This window comes from Muscardinus avellanarius (assembly GCF_963383645.1).
Source record: "Muscardinus avellanarius genome assembly, chromosome: 5".
NCBI classification, from domain to species: Eukaryota; Metazoa; Chordata; class Mammalia; order Rodentia; family Gliridae; genus Muscardinus; species Muscardinus avellanarius.
Window position 1 is genome coordinate 138,920,643 of NC_137790.1, and position 19,532 is coordinate 138,940,174.

Sequence of the window (19,532 nt, forward strand, 5' to 3'; positions counted from 1 at the left end):
GTCGGATATTTTTTCCTAGATTAGAAACTATGCGTTCATTTTTTGATTTCTCATCTTCTAAGAGCGAGATTCTGTTCTCCATGTGTTCTAATCGGTTGTTTGTGCTTTGAATTGAGGCCTTTACTTCATTAATTGCATCCTTTATCTCTTTTTGGCTCTCTCTGAGTTCTTTTCGAAGCACCTCTATTATTTCTACAGTTATTTTCCTGATTTGATCTTCTAGAAATCTCTGATTTTCTGTTTTATCGGGTTCTGATGTTGTGGGGTTGTGGGCATTAATTGCTCCAGTATTATTCCTCTTTCCCATGATTTCCGATGTTTGTGCCTTCTCTGGGTTCTTCCCTTGGGTCACTATGACTTCCCTTAAGGTGTTCTGGATCTCGAGTCAGTAGTATCTCGGACCCCACTACTCCTTTACTGGGTTTTATCACAGAGTCTCCGACCCAGAGAGTCGATAGAGGCTGCTTTAGACTGTGGGGGGGGGGGGGTGCCAGGTTGCACGTTCTCCTATGGTGTGATATCTCTGCCACCGCCCCTCCCCCACTGGGTCAAGTCCCAGGGAGTATAGTACTGGGATTTCTCCTCTATGGCCCACAATTTGACTCACTGTTCTTGAGTACGCAGATGTAGCTGTACTGGCCTCGCTGAATTCGCTGCTGCTGCCGCCGGTGGCAATATGGCGCCGCTGCTACGCCCTCGGCTATGGGGCTGGCGTTTTTTTTCTTGATTTTGATTTCTACTTTGAATCCCTGCAGCGTGTGCTGAGCTCGGCCACTGGGAGCTTTAGATGCTCTCTGCGCGGAGAAATCCCACCTAGCTGTTCCACAGTGGCTCACCTCGGCTTGCTGTAGCCGTCCCGTGAATTCGCCGGTGCCTCCGGCAGTATGGCGCTGCTGCCGCGTCTGCCGCGTCCTCGGGAGCGAGGCCGGTGTATCTCCTCTGTGGCTCTGTTCTCAGTCCGCTTTCTCTCTGGAGCCTGGTGATTTTTTGTTTCACTGGTGATGGTGTTTTCTGGCTATGAAAGGCGCTGATTTTGTGGTAATGGAGATTTGTTGTTAGCGGGGCTCTTAAGCCCCGCTTTTCTCGGTCGCCATCTTCCCGGAACTCTTATTTATTTATTTATTTATTTATTTATTTTGGGGTGGTAGGTACTGGGGTTCCTGGAAGCCCTTCTACCTCCGGGCTACACTCCCAGACCTATTTTTGCATTTTTATTTGGAAACAGGGTCTCCTAAGCCAGCGCGCGGGGCTAGCTTCGAACCTGTGCGATCCTCCTGTCTCTGCCTCCCAAGCGTGGGGATTACAAGCATGCGCCACCACGCCCGGCTATAACCATTTTTTAAAGTATTTGATATGCAAGCTTTATGTTGGGAACAGGGTAAAGGGAAAGTTTTATGATGCTAATTAGCAGGCTCTATATTATTCATACCATTTAATCTTGTGCATAATTTGTAGAAATATTTTTTTGTGTGTGAGACACTGGGGATGGAATGCAGGAGCCTTTGATCTCTGGGCTATACCCCTGACCTATTTTATATTTTATTTGAAAACAGGGTCTCACTGAGTTGCTAAGAGCCTCACTAAGTAGCTGAGGCTGGCTTTGAACCTGCAAGCCTACGGTCTCAGCCCTCCAAGTACTGGGATTATAAGTGTGTACCACCATATTCGACTGTAGAAATATTTCTATAATTTGTTTAATTCTGTGATATATTTATGAGCCATGGCCTAGTTAGATGGTAAACATTGTAGCAGAGGCAATGGTACCAGACACAATTGTAAGTATTGCTTGCATTTAAGGACAGTTATCTGGAAATGCAATGAAGGAGTAACATTCACCATTTTTACTAAGAGGAGGATATATATAGAAAAGCCGGGCATCTGAATACAATACCAGTGCACAAAGCTCCTCAAGAAAAGCCAGTATAAAGGTGACTTTTTCCAAAGTAGTGGCAAATTACAGTAAATACGTTATAATTGCAAAATATAGATGAGTTTGCAAAAGCTTGATTACATATTAATGAATTTTTAAAGACTTTCTTTAGGGCTCTTATAATTTTTCTACTATGTGGTCTTTAACAGCAATAATGCAGTCTTTATGTGTCAACTGACCTGTTTGGAAGGATAGCAAATGGTGTGTTTAATATTAATTCCAGTACTATAGGGGTAGTGCAATTGTATTTGCAAATAATCCCTCTGCAAATAATTCTCTTTCAAAGATAAATGAGGGTGGAGACGAGGACCCTTGAGGATGAGCGGTACCAGAACATCGTCATTTCCATCACTTTGTTTACAAAAGCCACCAGAAGAACATCCTCCGCTCATTCAATTAGGTTGGGAGCGGAAGCTGCTCAAATAAGACTTCATACATCATCTCTTTGGAGCCCCCTATGGCACCGACTCTTGTGTATTATGGTGTAACGCCACTCTTCTGTTCTACCCTTCCTCCAGAGCTGGGGTTTCTTCAAAACAAACAAAGGTTAAGTTTTAGGGCTCCTTACTTACAGAGGCCCCAAGTCTAAGGCTTTTCCTAAAATGCAGGAACCAAAAATTTTAGGGTGCATCAGTTAATTGGTAAAAATGTGTGTGTGTGTGTGTGTGTGTGTGTGTGTGTGTGTGGAGAGAGAGAGAGAGAGCCCTGAAAGCTGTAGCTGTGTGTATAGAACCCTGAAAAAAAATATATATATATTTCACATATATAAAAACATGTATATATATACATATATATGTGCATGTATATATATGTGTGTGTGTGTGTGTATGTTCTAGCAATGTTCTTACGGTCTTATAAAATTTCTGAAAGATATTTCAGTTGAAATAAAAAAGTTTCTGAAAGATATTTAATTTTATTTATTTGTATTTAATTTTTAATTTTTATTTTTTTGTGTGTACGTGGTACTGGAGTTGAACCCAGAGGCATTCTACCTTGGAGCTATACCCCCGGCCCGATTTTGTTTCTTATTTGGAAACAAAGTCTCCCTAGGTTGGTAATAGCCACCACTTGCTGGGGCTGTACTAAAACCTGCCACCCTCCTTATTCAGCCTCCCAAGTGCAGGGGTTACACGCGTAGGCCTCCGCACCCACCTGAGATTGATTTTACAGCACTCTGCGGGCTTTCCTTCCATCACAGTTTTCCTATCAGGTTAAGATGGAAGTGGTCGTGGGGATATTCTGGCTCTGTCCCCAAGGAACTTGAGACTGAAATGCATTTAGGTTCTGTTGGCACCTAGTGGAGATGCTTCAACACCACTGCGCCCGGGATCTAGAAGGAAGTGTGCCCGTGTTGCCCAGCACCCGGCACGTGCGCGTGGTCGGGCAAGGCAGAACCAGGAGTTAGTCGCTCCTTTTTCTAGATTCTAATTCTAAAAAATCAAATACAAATGAACTGTGCCAGAGGACGGCATTTCTTTCTTTCTTTCTTTCTTTCTTTCTTTCTTTCTTTCCTTCCTTCCTTCCTTCCTTCCTTTCTTTTTGCGGTACAGGGGATGGAACCCTCCAAGCTACACCCTCAGCCCTATTTTTATTTTTATTTTGAAACAGGGTCTCACTGAGTTGCAAAGGGCCTCATTAAGTAGCTGAGGCTGTCTGCGCACCGCGATCCTCCTGTCTCAGCCTCCCCAATGCTGGCGTGCGCCAACACTGCCCAGCCGGCTTGGCTTGCATTTCTGTTATCTCTTTGGAGGACAGTACGAAGTCACTATCATGTCAGGAGGTGATAAAAGGTCCTCTGGCCCCGAACTGGAAGAATAAAATGCTTTGGGGCACATCACTTAATTGGCAAGAACAGTTTTATTTTCTAGGTTTTGTGGTCGTTGTGCCATTTGTCATTCAAATTTGGAACTCCTTGTGATTTCTTTTTGCATTCTACAAATAAACATTCACTTTATATCGGATGTGAGAATCTTTGTGCTGTTTAGCTTGGTGTGTCAGTGTCGCTGGGCTAAGCCATGGCCAGATGTAGCTGGTAGAGGGCGATTCAGAGGCGGTCACAAAGGGGTCCGTCCCCTCGTCCACGAGGCAGGGATGCTTCCACCTACCCACTTCGCAGCACAGTCACGAGCATTAAGGAACACCTCTAGAGCACCTCACCAAGTGCCTGGCACACAGAGGGCATAAATGCACATTTAAAATCCCTTCTATAATGCTCAATCCAATTCTATTTCCTGAAATAGCCTTCTAACGTGCTACCTTGTGGATGAGCAGGGGAAAAAAAAGATAATTCCAAGATTTTTCCTTTCCTCCTTACAGAAAATTTTGAGCTGTACAACAGATGCAGGAAGTTCATTTCTTTTTCTGTCAAGACATGGCACTGTCTGTACAAGGTGTGAAAATATGTCATTTTCCATCCCCAACAAAAGTTAGCAAATTGCTGCAGACAAACTGTCTAGGCAGCGGGTGGGAGAACAAGGCGCAGCACTTTGGGTGCTTCGGTATCCTTTGGGAAGCTGAAGGCCTCCAAGGCCGGGTTTGAGGGTTCAGAGCCCCGTCCTTGGCACTGAGAGGTGCAGAAGACAGGAAGAGATCAGAAAGCCTTGAGAGCTGTGAAGAGACATGATAGTTACCTGGATCTGCCTCAGCCGTCAGTGATATGCTTGGTGGTCCTTAGGAGTGTGCAGGTCATTGGGGTATACCTTTGAAGGGTGTCCTGGGACCAGGTCCTCACATCTTCCTTTCTCTTTGCTTTGAAGTGAGAAGCTTCCTCTGCCTTGTGCCCCTGCTATGGACTGAGACCTCCAAAGCCTTGGGCCAAATAAACTTTTCTTCTTTTTAAGTTATTTGCTTCAGATGTTTTGTCATAGTAATGCAGAGCTAACTAACATATAAACTTAGGAATCTTCATAAAAAGCTACATACTGTTAACCAAAAGAAAAAGGTTTTGCACTTAAGTTCATAAACTTATTTCAAAGACAAAGTATTAATTCTGCTATTCATCTAAAATAGATGCCACAGTGCATGCATGTAATCGCAGTACTTGGGAGGCTGAAACAGGAGGATTGCAGGTTGGAGGTCAGCCTCAGCTACTTAGTAAGACCTGGCTTCAAAATAAAAAGGTCTGGGGGTATCTCGAAGAGGGAGAATCCCCCTGGGTGGCTCGTGTTTTAAAGTCCTCTGAGCACAGTGGATTAGGAAGTATAAATGCAGATGACAGTATCAAAAATAGCCGGGAAGACAACTGAAGCCCAGGTGAATGACAAGCTTCACAGCTGTGACAATGTAGACAAGAACAATGAGACACCTTCTTCAAGGTTCCAGAATAAACAGCAAGCTGGCAACAGTAACTGCAGGAAAAAGATGTGAAGGTACAAGAAACTTTGTACTAAGAAAAACAGTGGTTCGAATGACACAAAGTAGCCTGAGCTCTGAGCACCCATCAGTCAAGGACTGAGTACACTGAGATATTTATCCTTACACTGGAGGGGGATAAAACCTACACAGCTATGGAGAGAAGTTGTTCAGGGGTCGATGAGGCTCAGAAAAGCTAGTCACTGGTACATCGATTTTACCTGAGGTCGTGGATGGATGCATCAATTTTTCTTCTTTGCTGGAGAATTACATGCTGCCGGAATCTCCAAAGACATTTGATCTGTCATCTTTGATATTAGACTCCAGAGCAATATGTTCGTGCTACGCAGTCTTTACTACTAGCCAAATAAAGCAGATGTGTCTAAATGACCCATCTGTGCCCCTTTTGTTCCTAAGGCACCGAATGTCCACCTCTCTATCACTTAATGGACTAGAATCTTGGAGCTAGAAGGGGACTAAGAAGTCATTCAATCAGAAAGGTGTTCGATGCAGAAACATCTGCTATGACATCCCCCAAGAAGGGGTCGTATGCCCCTGCATTCTGCTATAGGTAGACCGTTCCTTCCCCTCTCATTTGTAGAAAGCCCATCTTTATTATTATATCTCAATTGCTCTAAGAAATTCTATCCATTTAGTCATGATTATCTCCTCTGGAACCTCCCAAACACGTCCCTATATTTCCTCACAAGTCAGCCCTGTGGTTCTGAAACACACATGATGAGGCAGGAGGATTGCAACTTTGAGATCAGCCTGGACAACTTAGCAAGACCTTGTCTCAAAATAGAAAAATCAAAAGGGCTGGGAATGCAGCTCAGTGGTAGAGTGATTCTGGGCTCACTTGAAGAAGGAAGGAAGAAGGTAGAAAGGGAGGGAAACACACAAAAGTAATCACATTTGTCTCTTCCTCACAGAACCTAACGTCTAGGATTCTTTTGAGCAATTCTGCCTCACGTCTGACTTCATTACCTCCCTTCCCCCACCCCATTTATTCATTCCACAAACCTGTATTCAATACCTTCCATCCGACAGGCACTTTGCTCGTCATCTGGGACCATAAATCAATGTGAAATTGCTACCGGGATAAGTACAACAATAAAATTACCAGGTGCCTTCAAAATATACAATGAGAGGTGGTACTAATTCACAATCCCACCAATAGTGTGTAAGAGTTCCGATTCCCCACATCCTCGCCAGCATTTATTATTGTTAAATCAGTACAATCACTATGGGATTCCTTAAGAGACTAGGAACGGAACCACCCTGTAGACCACTCCTTAATCCCTTTCCAACAAAATTAGAGTTAGGAGCCGGGCGTGGTGGCGCACGCTTGTAATCCCTGTGCTTGGGAGGCTGAGACCGGAGGATCGCGGTTCACAGCCAGCCTCAGCTACTTAGTGAGGCCCTTTGCAACTCAGTGAGACCCTGTTTCAAAATAAAGAATAAAAAATAGGGCTGGGGGTGTAGCTTGGAGGTAGCATGCCTCACCAGTACCACAAAAAAAAAAAAATTAGAGTTAGGATACCATAGTGATGCAGGTATACCCACACTTACAGCAGCACAATTCACAACAGTTAACTTATGGAAGCACACAAGCTGGGTTTTCATCCACAGAGTGGACAGCAAAACTGGTGAGTATACACAGTGGAATTTGACTCAGCCACAATGAAGAACAAAATTTGTCATTTGCAAGAAATGGATGGAACCAGAGAATATTAATGCCAAGATGAGGCAATCTCAGAAAGTCGAGGTTCCTATATTTTCTCTCTTACATGGAAGCTAGAGAGAAAATAGGAAACAAAAGGAACCTGAGATAAATGAGGAGAGAGAAGAGCGGAATAACAGAAGGGAACTGGGGGAGCGTGGTGGGGAGGGGAGCTGATGAAGGAAACCGTTGCAATAACACGCGTCCATATATGAAGTATTCACTACCCAGCTCACTAACGTGTGGGGGAGGCAGGGAGAGCAGGGTGGGCTGTGGAGGGAAATGCGTCAGGGCTGCGTGCATACACGGGTCACCTTGAGCTTCACTGTGACGTACAATTACAGTGCACCAATAAAAGTAACATGATGAGATTAGATATAACACATACAAATGATTCACACATGATGAGATTATATATAACATATTATCACTGATTCACATATGAGGAGATTTTATATACATAATTTGTTATAATTTTATATATAATGAATGATAATTAATGTATATAATTGGTTCATACACCATGAGAAGACTGGGGTGAGAACATCAGAGAGGGCTGCCCCGAGGGAGCTCATTCTGAATGGAGAGGTGACGGAAGAGTAGGTATTAGCTGGGGGAGGACCAGGAGAGGAGAGGGGAGCAAGGCCCAGCCAGGGTGCAGAGGGAAAGTGGCCCGACCGAGACAGCCACCGTGGGGACCAAGAGAGGGCGAATTAGCAGAGGGAGAGCGAGTGAGCAGCAGACACAGCACAGCCCTCCTTGGGGGGCAGCCATCTCTACCCAGGAAGTGAGTGGGACCAGAGGACAGCAGGCAGGCGGTCAGGGCGCCTCTGAGGGCTCTGAGTGTGCACACAGACGACCACAGCATCTCAGGAAGGTGTGTGGATGGTGTCTAGAGCCCAGGTGGTGAGCGAGAGTAGACGCGGCGTGATTGGAGAGACGTTTAGGGACAGAACTGGAGGACTTGCAGGCGGATCAGCCATTGGCTGAGAGGCAGAAAGTACTGAAGCCACCTCCTCAGCCTCTGCCTGAATCACAGCATGGAGGGAGGTGTCGCCGACTGCCTAGCAAGGACGAGTCTGCGAGTGGGGAGGATTTGAGGCTGGGAGAGAGGGACTGACAGCCATTACTCTTCATGTCGTTCTCGGTTATAGCACTTGGGCACCTCGTAGGTTATGGGGGAAACCTTTGGTAGCCTTTCCTGGTAAATTCATAGCCTTCCTTGAACCCTCATTCCCTTCAGGTGGAGGAGTCTTCTAATTACCATGATGAAGTAGTTCAACTTTTAATGTCATAGTTAATAGTCAGAAATATTAAGGTTCAGCTTCGTATTATCACAGCAATTTAACTGTCAATGTTACCTATATATAATTACACAAATTGCTCCCCAGAAGTGGTATAAAAATCTCTACCCTCTACCTTAACTTCTACAAGGATAATCTTTACCTCCTGCTCTAGAAGGGTTGAAGCTCTTCTCTAGCTACAAGGACAAGGACAAACACTGTTGGTTTCTCCTCAGATGTGATCTGAATTGGCTATCAATAGCAGTAGCCTTTCATGACCTTTTTTCCCCTTTGGTACTGGAGATTGAACCCAGGGGCATTTTACCTTTCAGCTATGCCACTTTTCTTTTTTTAATTTGAAACATGTTCTTACTGAATTGCTGAGCCTGGCCTTGAACCTGTGACCCTCCTGTCTCAGCCTCCGAAGTACTGGGATTACAGGCATGCATCACCACACTGGGCTCCTCTAATTCTTACCAAATTTCAGCACATTTTGGGGGGGTCAAGGTCGGGTGTATTATAGTATCCTGAAGTTTTATAGTGTTATTTAAGTCAAGGATAAGAGCCAAGAGCCAAAATGAAAAATTAAGTTTCTATAACTTCAAAAGTTTCTAAGCCGGGCATGTGGTGCACGCTTATAATCCCCACGCTTGGGAGGCAGAGACAGGTGGATCGCGCAGGTTCTAAGCCAGCCGTGCTGGCTTAAGAGACCCTGTTTCCAAATTTTTAAAAAGTATAAAATAGGTCTGGGAGTATAGCCCGGAGGTAGAAGGGTTTCCAGGAACCCCAGTACCACCACCACAAAAAAAAAAAAGTTTCTATAACTTCAGCCAGGCGTGGTGGTGCATGCTTGTAATCCCAGCATTTGGGAGGCTGAGACAGGAGGATGTGGTTCGCGGACAGCCTCAGTTGCTTAGTAAGGCCCTCTGCAACTCAGTGAGACCCTGTTTACAAATAAAGAATAAAAAATAAAGCTTGGGGTATAGCTCAGAGGTAGAATGCTCCTGGGTTCCATCCCCAGTACTGAAAAAAAGTTTCTATAACTTTAATTAAATTATTGCTTCAACATCCTAACAAAGCAAAGCCGGGTGTGGCGGTGCACGCTTGTAATCCCAGTACTTGGGTGGCTAAGACAGAAAGATGACAAGTTCGAGGCCAGCCTCAGCAACATAAAGAGATTCTCAGTAACTTAAGGAGACTCTGTTTCAAGAAAAAAAATTTTTTTTAAAGGGCTTGGGGTGTTTTTCAGAGGTAAAATGCCTCTGGGTTCAATCCCAGTACCAGAGAGAGAGAGAGGAAGAAGAAGAAGAAGAAGAAGAAGAAGAAGAAGAAGAAGAAGAAGAAGAAGAAGAAGAAGAAGAAGAAGAAGAAGAAGAGGAGGAGGAAGAAGAGGAAGAAGAGGAAGAAGAGGAAGAAGAGGAAGAAGAGGAAGAAGAGGAAGAAGAGGAGGAGGAGGAGGAGGAGGAGGAGGAAAGAGAGGAGAAAGAAAAGAGCTAAAAAAAAAAAATCCTGTGTGAATTAGAACCATTTTCACTGAAGAGAAACTTTAAAACAGCCTCCAAAACAAAATTTTATTCTAACCGATAATTAGAACGTAGCTGCGGTGTGCCCCTGGTTCCAGAGCTCATTCTCCACACAGTGTGCGGTGTCACTGTTTAATAGGCAAGACTTGCAGGTCAGCTCTTAGATAGTATTTCTTTTCTTCCAGGTCATTCAAGATACATCCCCAGCCCTTCCTATTTTTTGTTCCGAAACAGGGTCTGCCTAGGTTGCTCAGGGTTTCGCCAAGTGGCCGAGACTGGCCTCAAACCTGTGATACTCCTGCCTTAGCCTCCCAGGTGCTGGGATAACAGGCGTGCGCACTCAGATAGATACGATGACGATGATTCAGAAAGAGGACTTCCTTGAAGAGCGCGAGGCAGGCCTGGCGCCGCTGGTCTGCGCTCGGGTCCGTTAGACCCGCCGGCCGTGTCCCTGTCCCTGTCCCTCCGCGGTGCTCCTGTGGTGTGGACGTGGACTGAGACTGCTGAGCCCGCGGAGGTGCCGCCCGAGCCGAAGCCAAGGCTAGACGGCAGGTTCTGCTCTGCCTGTCTCTCAGGAAAGGACCTTAATTACGTCGACAAGTTGTCCTTCGAGGACTGCTGGCCCCGAGCCCCGCCAGAGCCCTTTCCTCTTTGCTCCCCAGTCTTACGACTCTGTACCTCCGCTCAGAGACTCGCAGAGCATGAGAGAGCACTCAACTGGGAGTCAAGAGAAGCTCATTTTTTTTTCTTTGTGGTCCTGGGGGTGGAACCCAGGGGCTTTCTACCTCAGGGATATACTCCCAGACCTATTTTATATTTTATTTGGAAACAGGGTCTCACTAAGTTGCTGAGAGCCTCACTCAGTAGCTGAAACTGGCTTTGAACCTGCGCGATCCTCCTGTCTCAGCCTCCCAAGTGCTGAGATTACAAGCGTGCGCCACCATGCCCAGCTTAAAAGAAGACAATTTTAACCCCAGCTCTGACACAAAGGAGCGGTGTGAGCCTGAGCACACTTCAACTTCTAAGACAAAGTTCACGTTTCAGAAGTAAACCCCTCTAGATCTCCCAGCTCCTGCTCACGAAGGATAATAGTCCCATTTGTTTTGCCATCCCTTGCCCTGCACAGGAGCATCTTAGCCCCGAGAACCCCTCTCCCCACAGCCTCTGTCATAATCAGGAAGTCCCTTTCCTTCATCCAGGTACATAAAGGTGTCACCTATGGGCCGGACAGCTGCTTTGTACTGGGGCTGAAACAGCAAATGAAAAGAATCACGTTCCAGGCATTGGGTTGAACTAAGGTTTCATTGAAAAGGAAATATTCAGCCGGGCGTGGTGGCACAGGCTTGTAATCCCCGCACTTGGGAGGCTGAGACAGGAGGATCGCGCAGGTTCAAAGCCAGCCTCAGCTACTTAGTGAGGCTCTCAGAAACCTAGTGAGACCGTGTTTCAAACAAAATATAAAATAGGTCTGGGGGTATAGCCCAGAGGTAGAAAGACCCCTAGATTCCATCCCCTTTACCAAAAAAAAAAAAGAAGGAAAAACTGACTGCTTCAAGAAGCATGGGCTGGATCGTAGTGTGGCAAGAGTGGATGCAGGGCCAACTGGACCACTGCTGTGAGGTGCAAACACAGGCCTGGGGCGGGGCCGGCGAGGGGAGGAGGCAGCAGGTATTCTAGAAGAAGAGCTGGGGAGTCTTGCTTTAAAGCACTGGGAGGGAGAGGGGCGGTCTCTCCTGGGTTCCTGGTTTGAGGTTTTATGCTCATTGTTGGAGGAACCTACGGAGGAACGGGACTCGGGACGGGGTCTGCAGGTTCTCCTTGGACGTGACGGGGTCTGCAGGTTCTCCTTGGACGTGCTGAACATTTACGGAGACGGCAAATACACAACTGGGTGTTCAGGCTGTGGTGTACTCGCGATAAACACCTGAGAGTTATCAGCAAGTAAGAGGTGCTGAAGGCCATGGGTGTGGAAGAGACAACCAAGAGAAAGGGAACAGACTGTCCTGCGTGAGCTCACAAGCTCCCTTTGCATCTTAGTTGGTTCTGATGCCCACAGATAATGTCTACACTAAGCGCTCCGGCCCCTAAGGGCAGAACTCCCTGGGGGTGCGTAAGACAGGCGTCATGTCTCCCACAGGCAGACCTCGCCAGACCCAAGCCCGGATACCATCTCCCTGGGGTTAGCAAATTCTCCCTTCCCCACTCAGTGCCTCACTTGGTCACCTGAGCTGCAGAGCAGGCTGCTGGGTCTCCGGTACTCAGAAGAAACACTGGACACAAGCCGCCTTCATTCCCCACAAGCTGGACACCCAACCCTGAACCAGACCCTAGTTGTTGCCCTAGGACCCAAAATAAAATAACTGCAGCCAAGACGCTATTGTGCGTGTGTTGCGAGACCTTTCCCAAACGCACCTGAGATCCCGTTCAAGCTGACTATCCCCGTCACACCACTGAAATGATCCTGAAAGACGATGTCCATGCGATCCCGACCTTCAGCATCTACGTGGAGTCGGTGGCCTTCGCCTCCACCCACTTAGGGACTTGGCTTGGACAGACGCTTGCTCCAGGAGAGCCCAGGAGTGCGAAGGTGAGAGGTTTGCTCTGCGTCTCATAAACAACCCGTCCTGCTGTTGACTGCTGCCTCCCGGTAGGAACAGCCGCGCCACCGACAACAAAAGCCACCACACAAACCAAGCTCGGGTCAGGGCCTCTTGTCTGTGTAACACCAAGTGCAAGGAGACGTGCACATAAGGAGGCCCCGTGGACACGCAAGTATCAAAGGGAGTGACCTGGACTGTGACCTGGGACCCTTTTGGCCTACTCAAAGATGGGCAGAGGCAGGAGGTTTGCAGCCAGATGGGCAGAGGCCGAGGCCACGGGCAGTGCGGGGCCACCCGGCCTGCAGTGCAGGTGCCCTCCTGCCGCCTCTGCCAGGCTCCGAGCTGAGCCAGAGGGGACAAGGAGCAAGGCGCTGGCCAGCGCCATCCACGCGTGTTGTTGACGTACATCGACGTGTGAGCAGCTGCTGCGAGACAGGGGCCTCACTGAAGCAAGTACCGTGGCCCGGAAGGGAAGGGCTGGGTTCTACTCTTCCCAGAGGACTAGAGCAGGCGTTTGCATGGAGCCTTGCTACCTGAGTCCTTAAGGACGCGGAGGCCATCGCCAGTGGGGCAAGGCTTAACTGGAGACATTCTAGACTGGGGGAAGGAGTGTGCGGAGATGGAGGAACAGAGGGTGCGTCCGGGACACCACGATCCCAGGATGTGGAGCACAGCCCCGCCGGGCACCCAGGTGGGCCGGAGACATTACTAGTGACATGCGGACACCTACTTGGTTGCAATGACTCACTTGGGGTTGAGGAAATTGTCTGCTTTTGATTTCCTTCCATCTTCACTCAGGAGGGGTTCTCCAATGACTACTAACACTTCTCTTCTGGTGGCTACAAGGAGGCTGCAGACCAAGCTCAGGCCTCACGCCGGTCAGCACAACCGTAACCACTGAGGTGTATGTCAGCCCTGCTATCACTCTTGAAAGCCAATCTTCCGGCTGAGTGTGGTGGCCACGCCTGTAATCCCAATATTTGGGAGGCTGAGACTGGAGGCCGGCAGCTGAGACCAGCCCCAGCAATTAGCGAGACCCTGTTGCAAAATAAATATAAAATAGGGCTGGGGATGTGGCTTGGAGGTACAATGCCCCTGGGTTCAAGCCCCAGTACCAGAAGGAGAGAGAGAAAGAGAGAGAGCCGGGCATGATGGAACACGCTTTTAATTCCAGTATTTGTAAGGAGGATCAGAGGTTTGCAGCCAGCCTCAACTACTTAGTGAGGCCCTGTTTAAAAATAAAGAATAAAAATAGGGCTGGGAGTATAGTTCTAGCCCCTAGACTGAATCCCAGGTATCCCAAAAAGAAAAAAAAAAGAGGAAAAGAAAAATATTAAGGAGTTAGTCATACTAAGCTCTTATGGTCAGAATTACAACAGTGGTATATGAGTATCTGAAGTTTTAGGAATATCTTTCTCTAGGACGAAGGTCAGCAGCTTGGTATCTTGCCATTGCTAGATTGTTGGAGGATTAAGCATGCTAGCTGGATACACTCTCGGCCACCATTAGGCACTCCTGCAAGACGCCTGAGGCCTTCACTTTGACAGGAGGACCTGTTTTGCAGGAGTGCAAGGTTTAGAGGTAAGGCACATGCAGGTCACACAGAACAGACATTCTTAACCTTTTTAACATTCCAGCGAGCCTTCCAAGGTTCGCCAGATTGACTCTGACCTAATTTCTCTAATTCTGTGAGATCTTTGGTCTGCAGAGCTATGGTTGGCTTTAGAAAGGGATCATATATTTTCTTCTTGACTTCTGCAGTAATCATAGGAAGCTGAGCACTCAGGCTGGGAGTTCTCCCCAGATGCCTCCAGCACATCCCAGGTGTTTATCGACTGGGCAGGGGACCACCTATCCACTCCAACTCAAAGGTTTGCATGGTCTATTTTATTTTTATTTTTACTTTTATTTTTATGGTCTATTTTATTTTTATTTTTATTTTTACTTTTACTTTTATTTTTTGTGGTATTTTGGATTGAACCCAGAGGCATTCTACCTTCAAGCTACACTCCCAGCCCAATTTTATTTCTTATTTGGAAAGGAGGTCTTGCTAGGTTGATGAATCTCACTACTTGCTGAGACCTGCCATCCTCCTGTCTCAGCCTCCTAGGTGCGGGGATTACAGGCATGCACCTCTACACCTGCACATGTTAAGTCTTTTTTATTGGGGGGGGTACTGGGGATAGAACCCAGGGGCATTCTACACCCCCAACCCGATTCTCCATTCTTTATTTTGAAATAGGGTCTCACTGTGTTGCAGAGGGTCTCACTAAGAAGCTGAGGTTGTCCTCTAACCCTGATCCTCCTGCTTGTCTCAGCCTCCTGAATGCTGGGATTACAAGTGTGCACCACCACGCCCGGCACATGTTAAGTCTTAATGCTCTTTTGAATGCATATTGTAACACTTTTGAAAGAAATCTTAAAGACCTACAAGCTTGGCATGGGGGTGCACACCTGTAACCCTGGTGGCTTGGGAGGCTGAGGCAGAGATGGCAGGTTGGAGCAACTCAGCAAGGCCTCCGACAACTTAGTGAGACCCTCCTTTGAAATAAAAGAAAAAATAAAACTGGGGTTGGGAGTATTGCTCAGAGGTAGAACGCCCGTGGGCTCAATCCCCAGGAACACACACACACACACACACACACACACACACACACACACAACCTCAATCTACATTCCACAGTTTCGGCGCCATCTTGTTAGCTACCCTTCCTCCCCCGGGAAGATGGCTGCGCACACTGCAAGTGTAGCACAGGAGAACTCGGGGCATGCCACACGGTGCCCGACTTTCCACTCCGACACAAGTGCGTGCCAGACACGACACCGGGAGACTGTCCTGTGGGGCTGACCCCTCGACAAGGCAAGAGGTCAGCTGGACCCGCCTGACTCCCCTAACCAAGAGAGGCTGAGTGCCCAGCTCTTGAAACATCATTAGAGTGGGGGGGGGGGCATAAAAGTCCCCTCCTCTTCAAATAGTACCAATGAAACTTCTAATTTTGTCCTTCAAAATAGAAGTTGACTTTTTGGGAAACATGTCACTAGAGAATTTTCTGTCCGTGTCCCATGCCTCCCTTCCTGGAAGCACTTTATTAAGTGGGTCATCTCATGCCACAAAAGAGAACCATGGGGGAGCGTGGCCATGTCGCCTGCAGCTCCAGTTACCAGCACAACACGCAAGCAGCTTATGACGCCTCTGGCGCGATTCGTCCTTTACATCTGTCCCCTCTGCCACACTTTTTCCCAAATGAACCGCCAGACTTAGTGGCCAGATATTGTTATTTCTTCTAACAATTCTGTCCATGTGTGAAAGCAGTTCTTAGGAACACCTGTTTCATAAATTGTAAGTGATCAGACAGCATACATTTCAGGCAGTAATGAATGCTTGATTCTAAACCAAAGGCAGGCATGTTGAACAAATTTTTAAAATACTTCTACACCCATGTGCTAGAGTTTCCTATGAGAAATCAGAGCTCTTGATTGGTTAGAAGGATCGAGAACTGGAGCTTCTCGATCGCCCACCCCCCACACAGGAGAAATGACAGGTGACACCCAAACGATCTCCGTGATCAATACAGCTTATTAATAATCCGCTGAAGCCTATTAGAATGATTTGTTTTGAAAATCCTGGTGACATTAACACAGAGCACAAACATCTATACGAGTGTGTGTCTAGGCCCTGAGACTTTCTCTGTCGACATAGTAATGCTCCAAAATTTATATCTGCGGCACCAGAAATGATCAAGGAATCAGACATTCAGCTCTGATACAGTCGGCGAGTCTGCATATTCAGGAGGAAGCAGAGGACACATGGTTTCATTATAGGACTGCAGCTTAATCTCAGGATCCAAATGTCCTAAGTTCAAATAAGGCGTCAGGAGGCCGTCTGCCCTTCTGACTACCAAGTCTGAACAAGCCACCAAGAGCAGGTGGCTGAGGCTGCCTCGCAGGGCTGGACCCGCGCCCACGAACCGAACCGGCAAGCTATGGAAACACCACACCCAGAAATAAGCCGCCAGTGACTTGTAAAGAGAATATAAACAGAAATGATACCTGCTCTTCAGCTCTCTGATTTCCCAGCGTAGATAAGTATTTCCTAATTGCTTGGAGAGGATACTTTTTGAAAAAGGAGACTCTAGCTGGAGGCAAAAGATTATCCATATCGAGAAAAGCAAAAGAGTCCTGGTGGGCTCCTCCCGGTCAGCAGCAGACGAATCTAGAAAACTCTGCCACTCCTCGGCTGCGGAAGATTGATCTGTTGTTCGACCACTTCCCTGCAAACCAAGCAGAGGTTGTTCTCCTGTGCCTTTCTCTTTGGGGGAGCGTTCCTGGAGAAATTAGCCAGCTGAGGATGAACAGCCTCTAGAAGCGTCCAGAAATGCAGGGCCCTCGGAGGAATTTAAGGGCTGGTCCACAGAATGCAAATTGCCTGGTGGCAGTGAGGCGGCTGGCCTATTTCTAGTATCAGCGTTCTGCTGCCAGCTATGTTAATAGTAGCTAGCTGGAGGCTCTCCGTGCCCACAGATTCTCACGAGGGTTTACTGTCATTCTTCTGACAGGTCTTCTAGTTTTTGAAGAGGGCAGGGCGTGTGGTTTTTCCAGTCTCCTCCTGGATGTCTTATCAGCACGGCCACACACGGACACCCTTCAGCTGCGTCTCAGCTCTAAAGCGCCGATTCATTCAGCTTTGTTGTGGGAGACTTCTAAAAAAAAGAAAGAAATGAACACATTAGCTCACTTGTCATGGTTACCCGACTCAGCTGCGGCGCCCAATTCGTCCGCTTTGCATTAGGATGTATCAGACTACGTGCTCAGTGACCAGAGAGCTTACATTAATTGAACATTAGCTGCACACAGATTCTGTTCTGAGTTAAAAGGCTTCTCTCCTTGGATCCTTATCGCAGATCCACAGGCTGGGTTCAGAGACATTAGATTTCCTCCGGCTTTATTCTGCATACAAGGGAGAGAAAACGTTATGTTTTACTTTCTAATTATTAGGAAAGAAAAGGGAAAAAAAGAAAGGAAGAAAGGAAGGGAGGAAGGAAGGGAGGGAGGAAGAGAGAGAAGAAGGAAGGGAAGGAAAGAGGGAGGGAGGGACTATAATAAGAGGTCTGTGGCCTTGGGAACACAAGAAGATCAGTCTGAAATTCCATTTTCATAGTACTCAGGTTCCTAAACTAAGTCCTCAACTGGACTGTTCTTTTCTCATCTTTTTCAACCTTGCAGTAGCTGGATCATTTAATGAAAGCATGTGGTCACGTGGCTCGACATAAAAAACCGTGCAGCCCAGATGTTTATTTGCTTTAGAGTGAAAAGAGAGAGCTGGTCTTTCCCGTCAGAGAAAGCTGTGGTTGGGGTGAAGGAGGGGCAGGCAGGGGTGGGGAGCCAACTGCGCTGCAGCCTGAGCTGTCACCCCACCACCGAGATGGTCTGGACGGGCCACAGCCTTCAGGGAGTGCGCCGCTGGCCTCAAGTGGGCTGTACTGCGGGCGCCCTGCCCACCTGCCAGGCTGGCACGGTGCCCATTGGCCGGGTCATCTTCCAAACTCACCAGGACCAACCTGGCCGTTCCATATCATTTGCATGCAGCTTCTGGGGCCGGCTCCTAGGGCAGGCTGTGTCCCTGTCACCCCTCTGAGGTCAGGACTACAGGCTCACCAGGTGCTGCGTGGCCTCCTCTGGGCTCTAATGAGACCAGGAGGGACGCAGCGTGCTCGGGAACCCCGGAATGTTCCCCCTTCCTGCTACTTCACGTCCCAGAAAAACAAAAAACAAAAACAACAACAACAAAAAAAAAACAAGAGCCTTCAAAACCCAGACACCCTGGGCTGACTGACGGCCCTAGAAAGAGAGGAGGCCGGGGCTGTCGGAGTAGGCAAAAGTGCCGTTCACAGTGGCCCTGGAGGCGGCCCTTTTGCTCCTGTTACTGGAACACCGAGGCCGCCAGGGCTGCGCTGCACTGTGGGCGGAGGCCAGCAGCCCACCCAGCGCCCACAGCACGGTTGGCCATCCAAGCCTGGGACCCAGAGCAGGTCCCCTGATGTCGTTTCCTGCACGTCCTTCCTGAGCTGAAGTGGAAAGGAGATGAGGAGCAGGGAAACACCCGCAGAAGCAAAAGTCGGTCCTCTTGCATTGAGCATAAAAAGAAATGCGGAGGGGACAGCAGTGTAGTTAAAAGTCCCTTGGCTAGGGCGTTGGGGCGCATGCTTGTAATCCCCGCGCTTGGGAGGCGGAGACAGGAGGATCGCGCAGGTTCATAGTCAGCCGCGCTGGCTTAAGAGACCCTGCTTCCAAATTAAAAATAAAAAGTCCCTTGGCTATCAATTGATAGCAGTGATAAACCATATAACACCTTATCAGGGCACGGGCTAAATTCAAATATTATCTTATATAGTCCTACAACCCACTATGGAAAAACTAAGGCTTAGAGAAGGTAAACCATATGCTAAGGCCACATAGCTGTAAAAGAAGAGAAGGATTTCTTTCTTTCTTTCTTTCTTTCTTTCTTTCTTTCTTTCTTTTGGAAGGGGTACTGGGAATTGAACCCAGACCTTTATCATTTTTATTTAATTTTTTAAATTTGGTGCTAGAGATTGAACTCAAGGACATTCTACCTACGGGCTATACCTCTGGCCCTTTATTTTTAATTTTGAAAAAAGGTCTTGCTAAGTTGCTGAGGCTGGCCTTGAACCTGCAGTCCTCCTGGCTCAACCTCCCAAGCACAGGGACTACAGGGGTGTGCCACCAAGTTCTGCTAGAAGAAGGGTTCCGGACCAGATCGAGTCTGTTTTCCCCATTAGTAGATGGCATGGCCTCTTAACCCACACCTGGAAATTAATTCCTGTAGACCTCTCTGCTTATCAACCTGAAGAAGGACACAGCGGGGCGTGGTGGCGCACGCTTGTCCCAGCATTTGGGAGGCTGAGACCGGAGGATCGTGGTTTGCAGACAGCCTCAGCTACTTAGTGAGGCCTTACTCAAGTTACTGAGACCCTGTTTCAAAATAAAGAGTAAAAAAGAGGGCAGGGGGGTGTAGCTCAGAGGTAGAATGTCCCTGGGCTCCATCCCCAGAACCACAAAAAAAAAAAAAAAGGGAAAAGAATAAAGAAGGAAGATGCAGGGGCA

The 19,532-nt window shown here is 47.6% G+C and overlaps 1 protein-coding gene across 1 annotated transcript in view; it reads right to left on the bottom strand.

Annotated features, from left to right (window-relative positions):
* Positions 1–16,568, bottom strand: part of ATP2C1 (ATPase secretory pathway Ca2+ transporting 1) — a gene marked incomplete at both ends in the record, with an annotated part of 105,143 nt that extends 88,575 nt beyond the window's left edge. The window contains one exon of the mRNA XM_080696333.1: positions 16,461–16,568. Within this exon, the coding sequence (XP_080552459.1) occupies positions 16,461–16,568 (108 nt within the window). The remainder of the gene's footprint in view (positions 1–16,460) is intronic.
* Between the last annotated feature and the right edge of the window lie 2,964 nt (positions 16,569–19,532).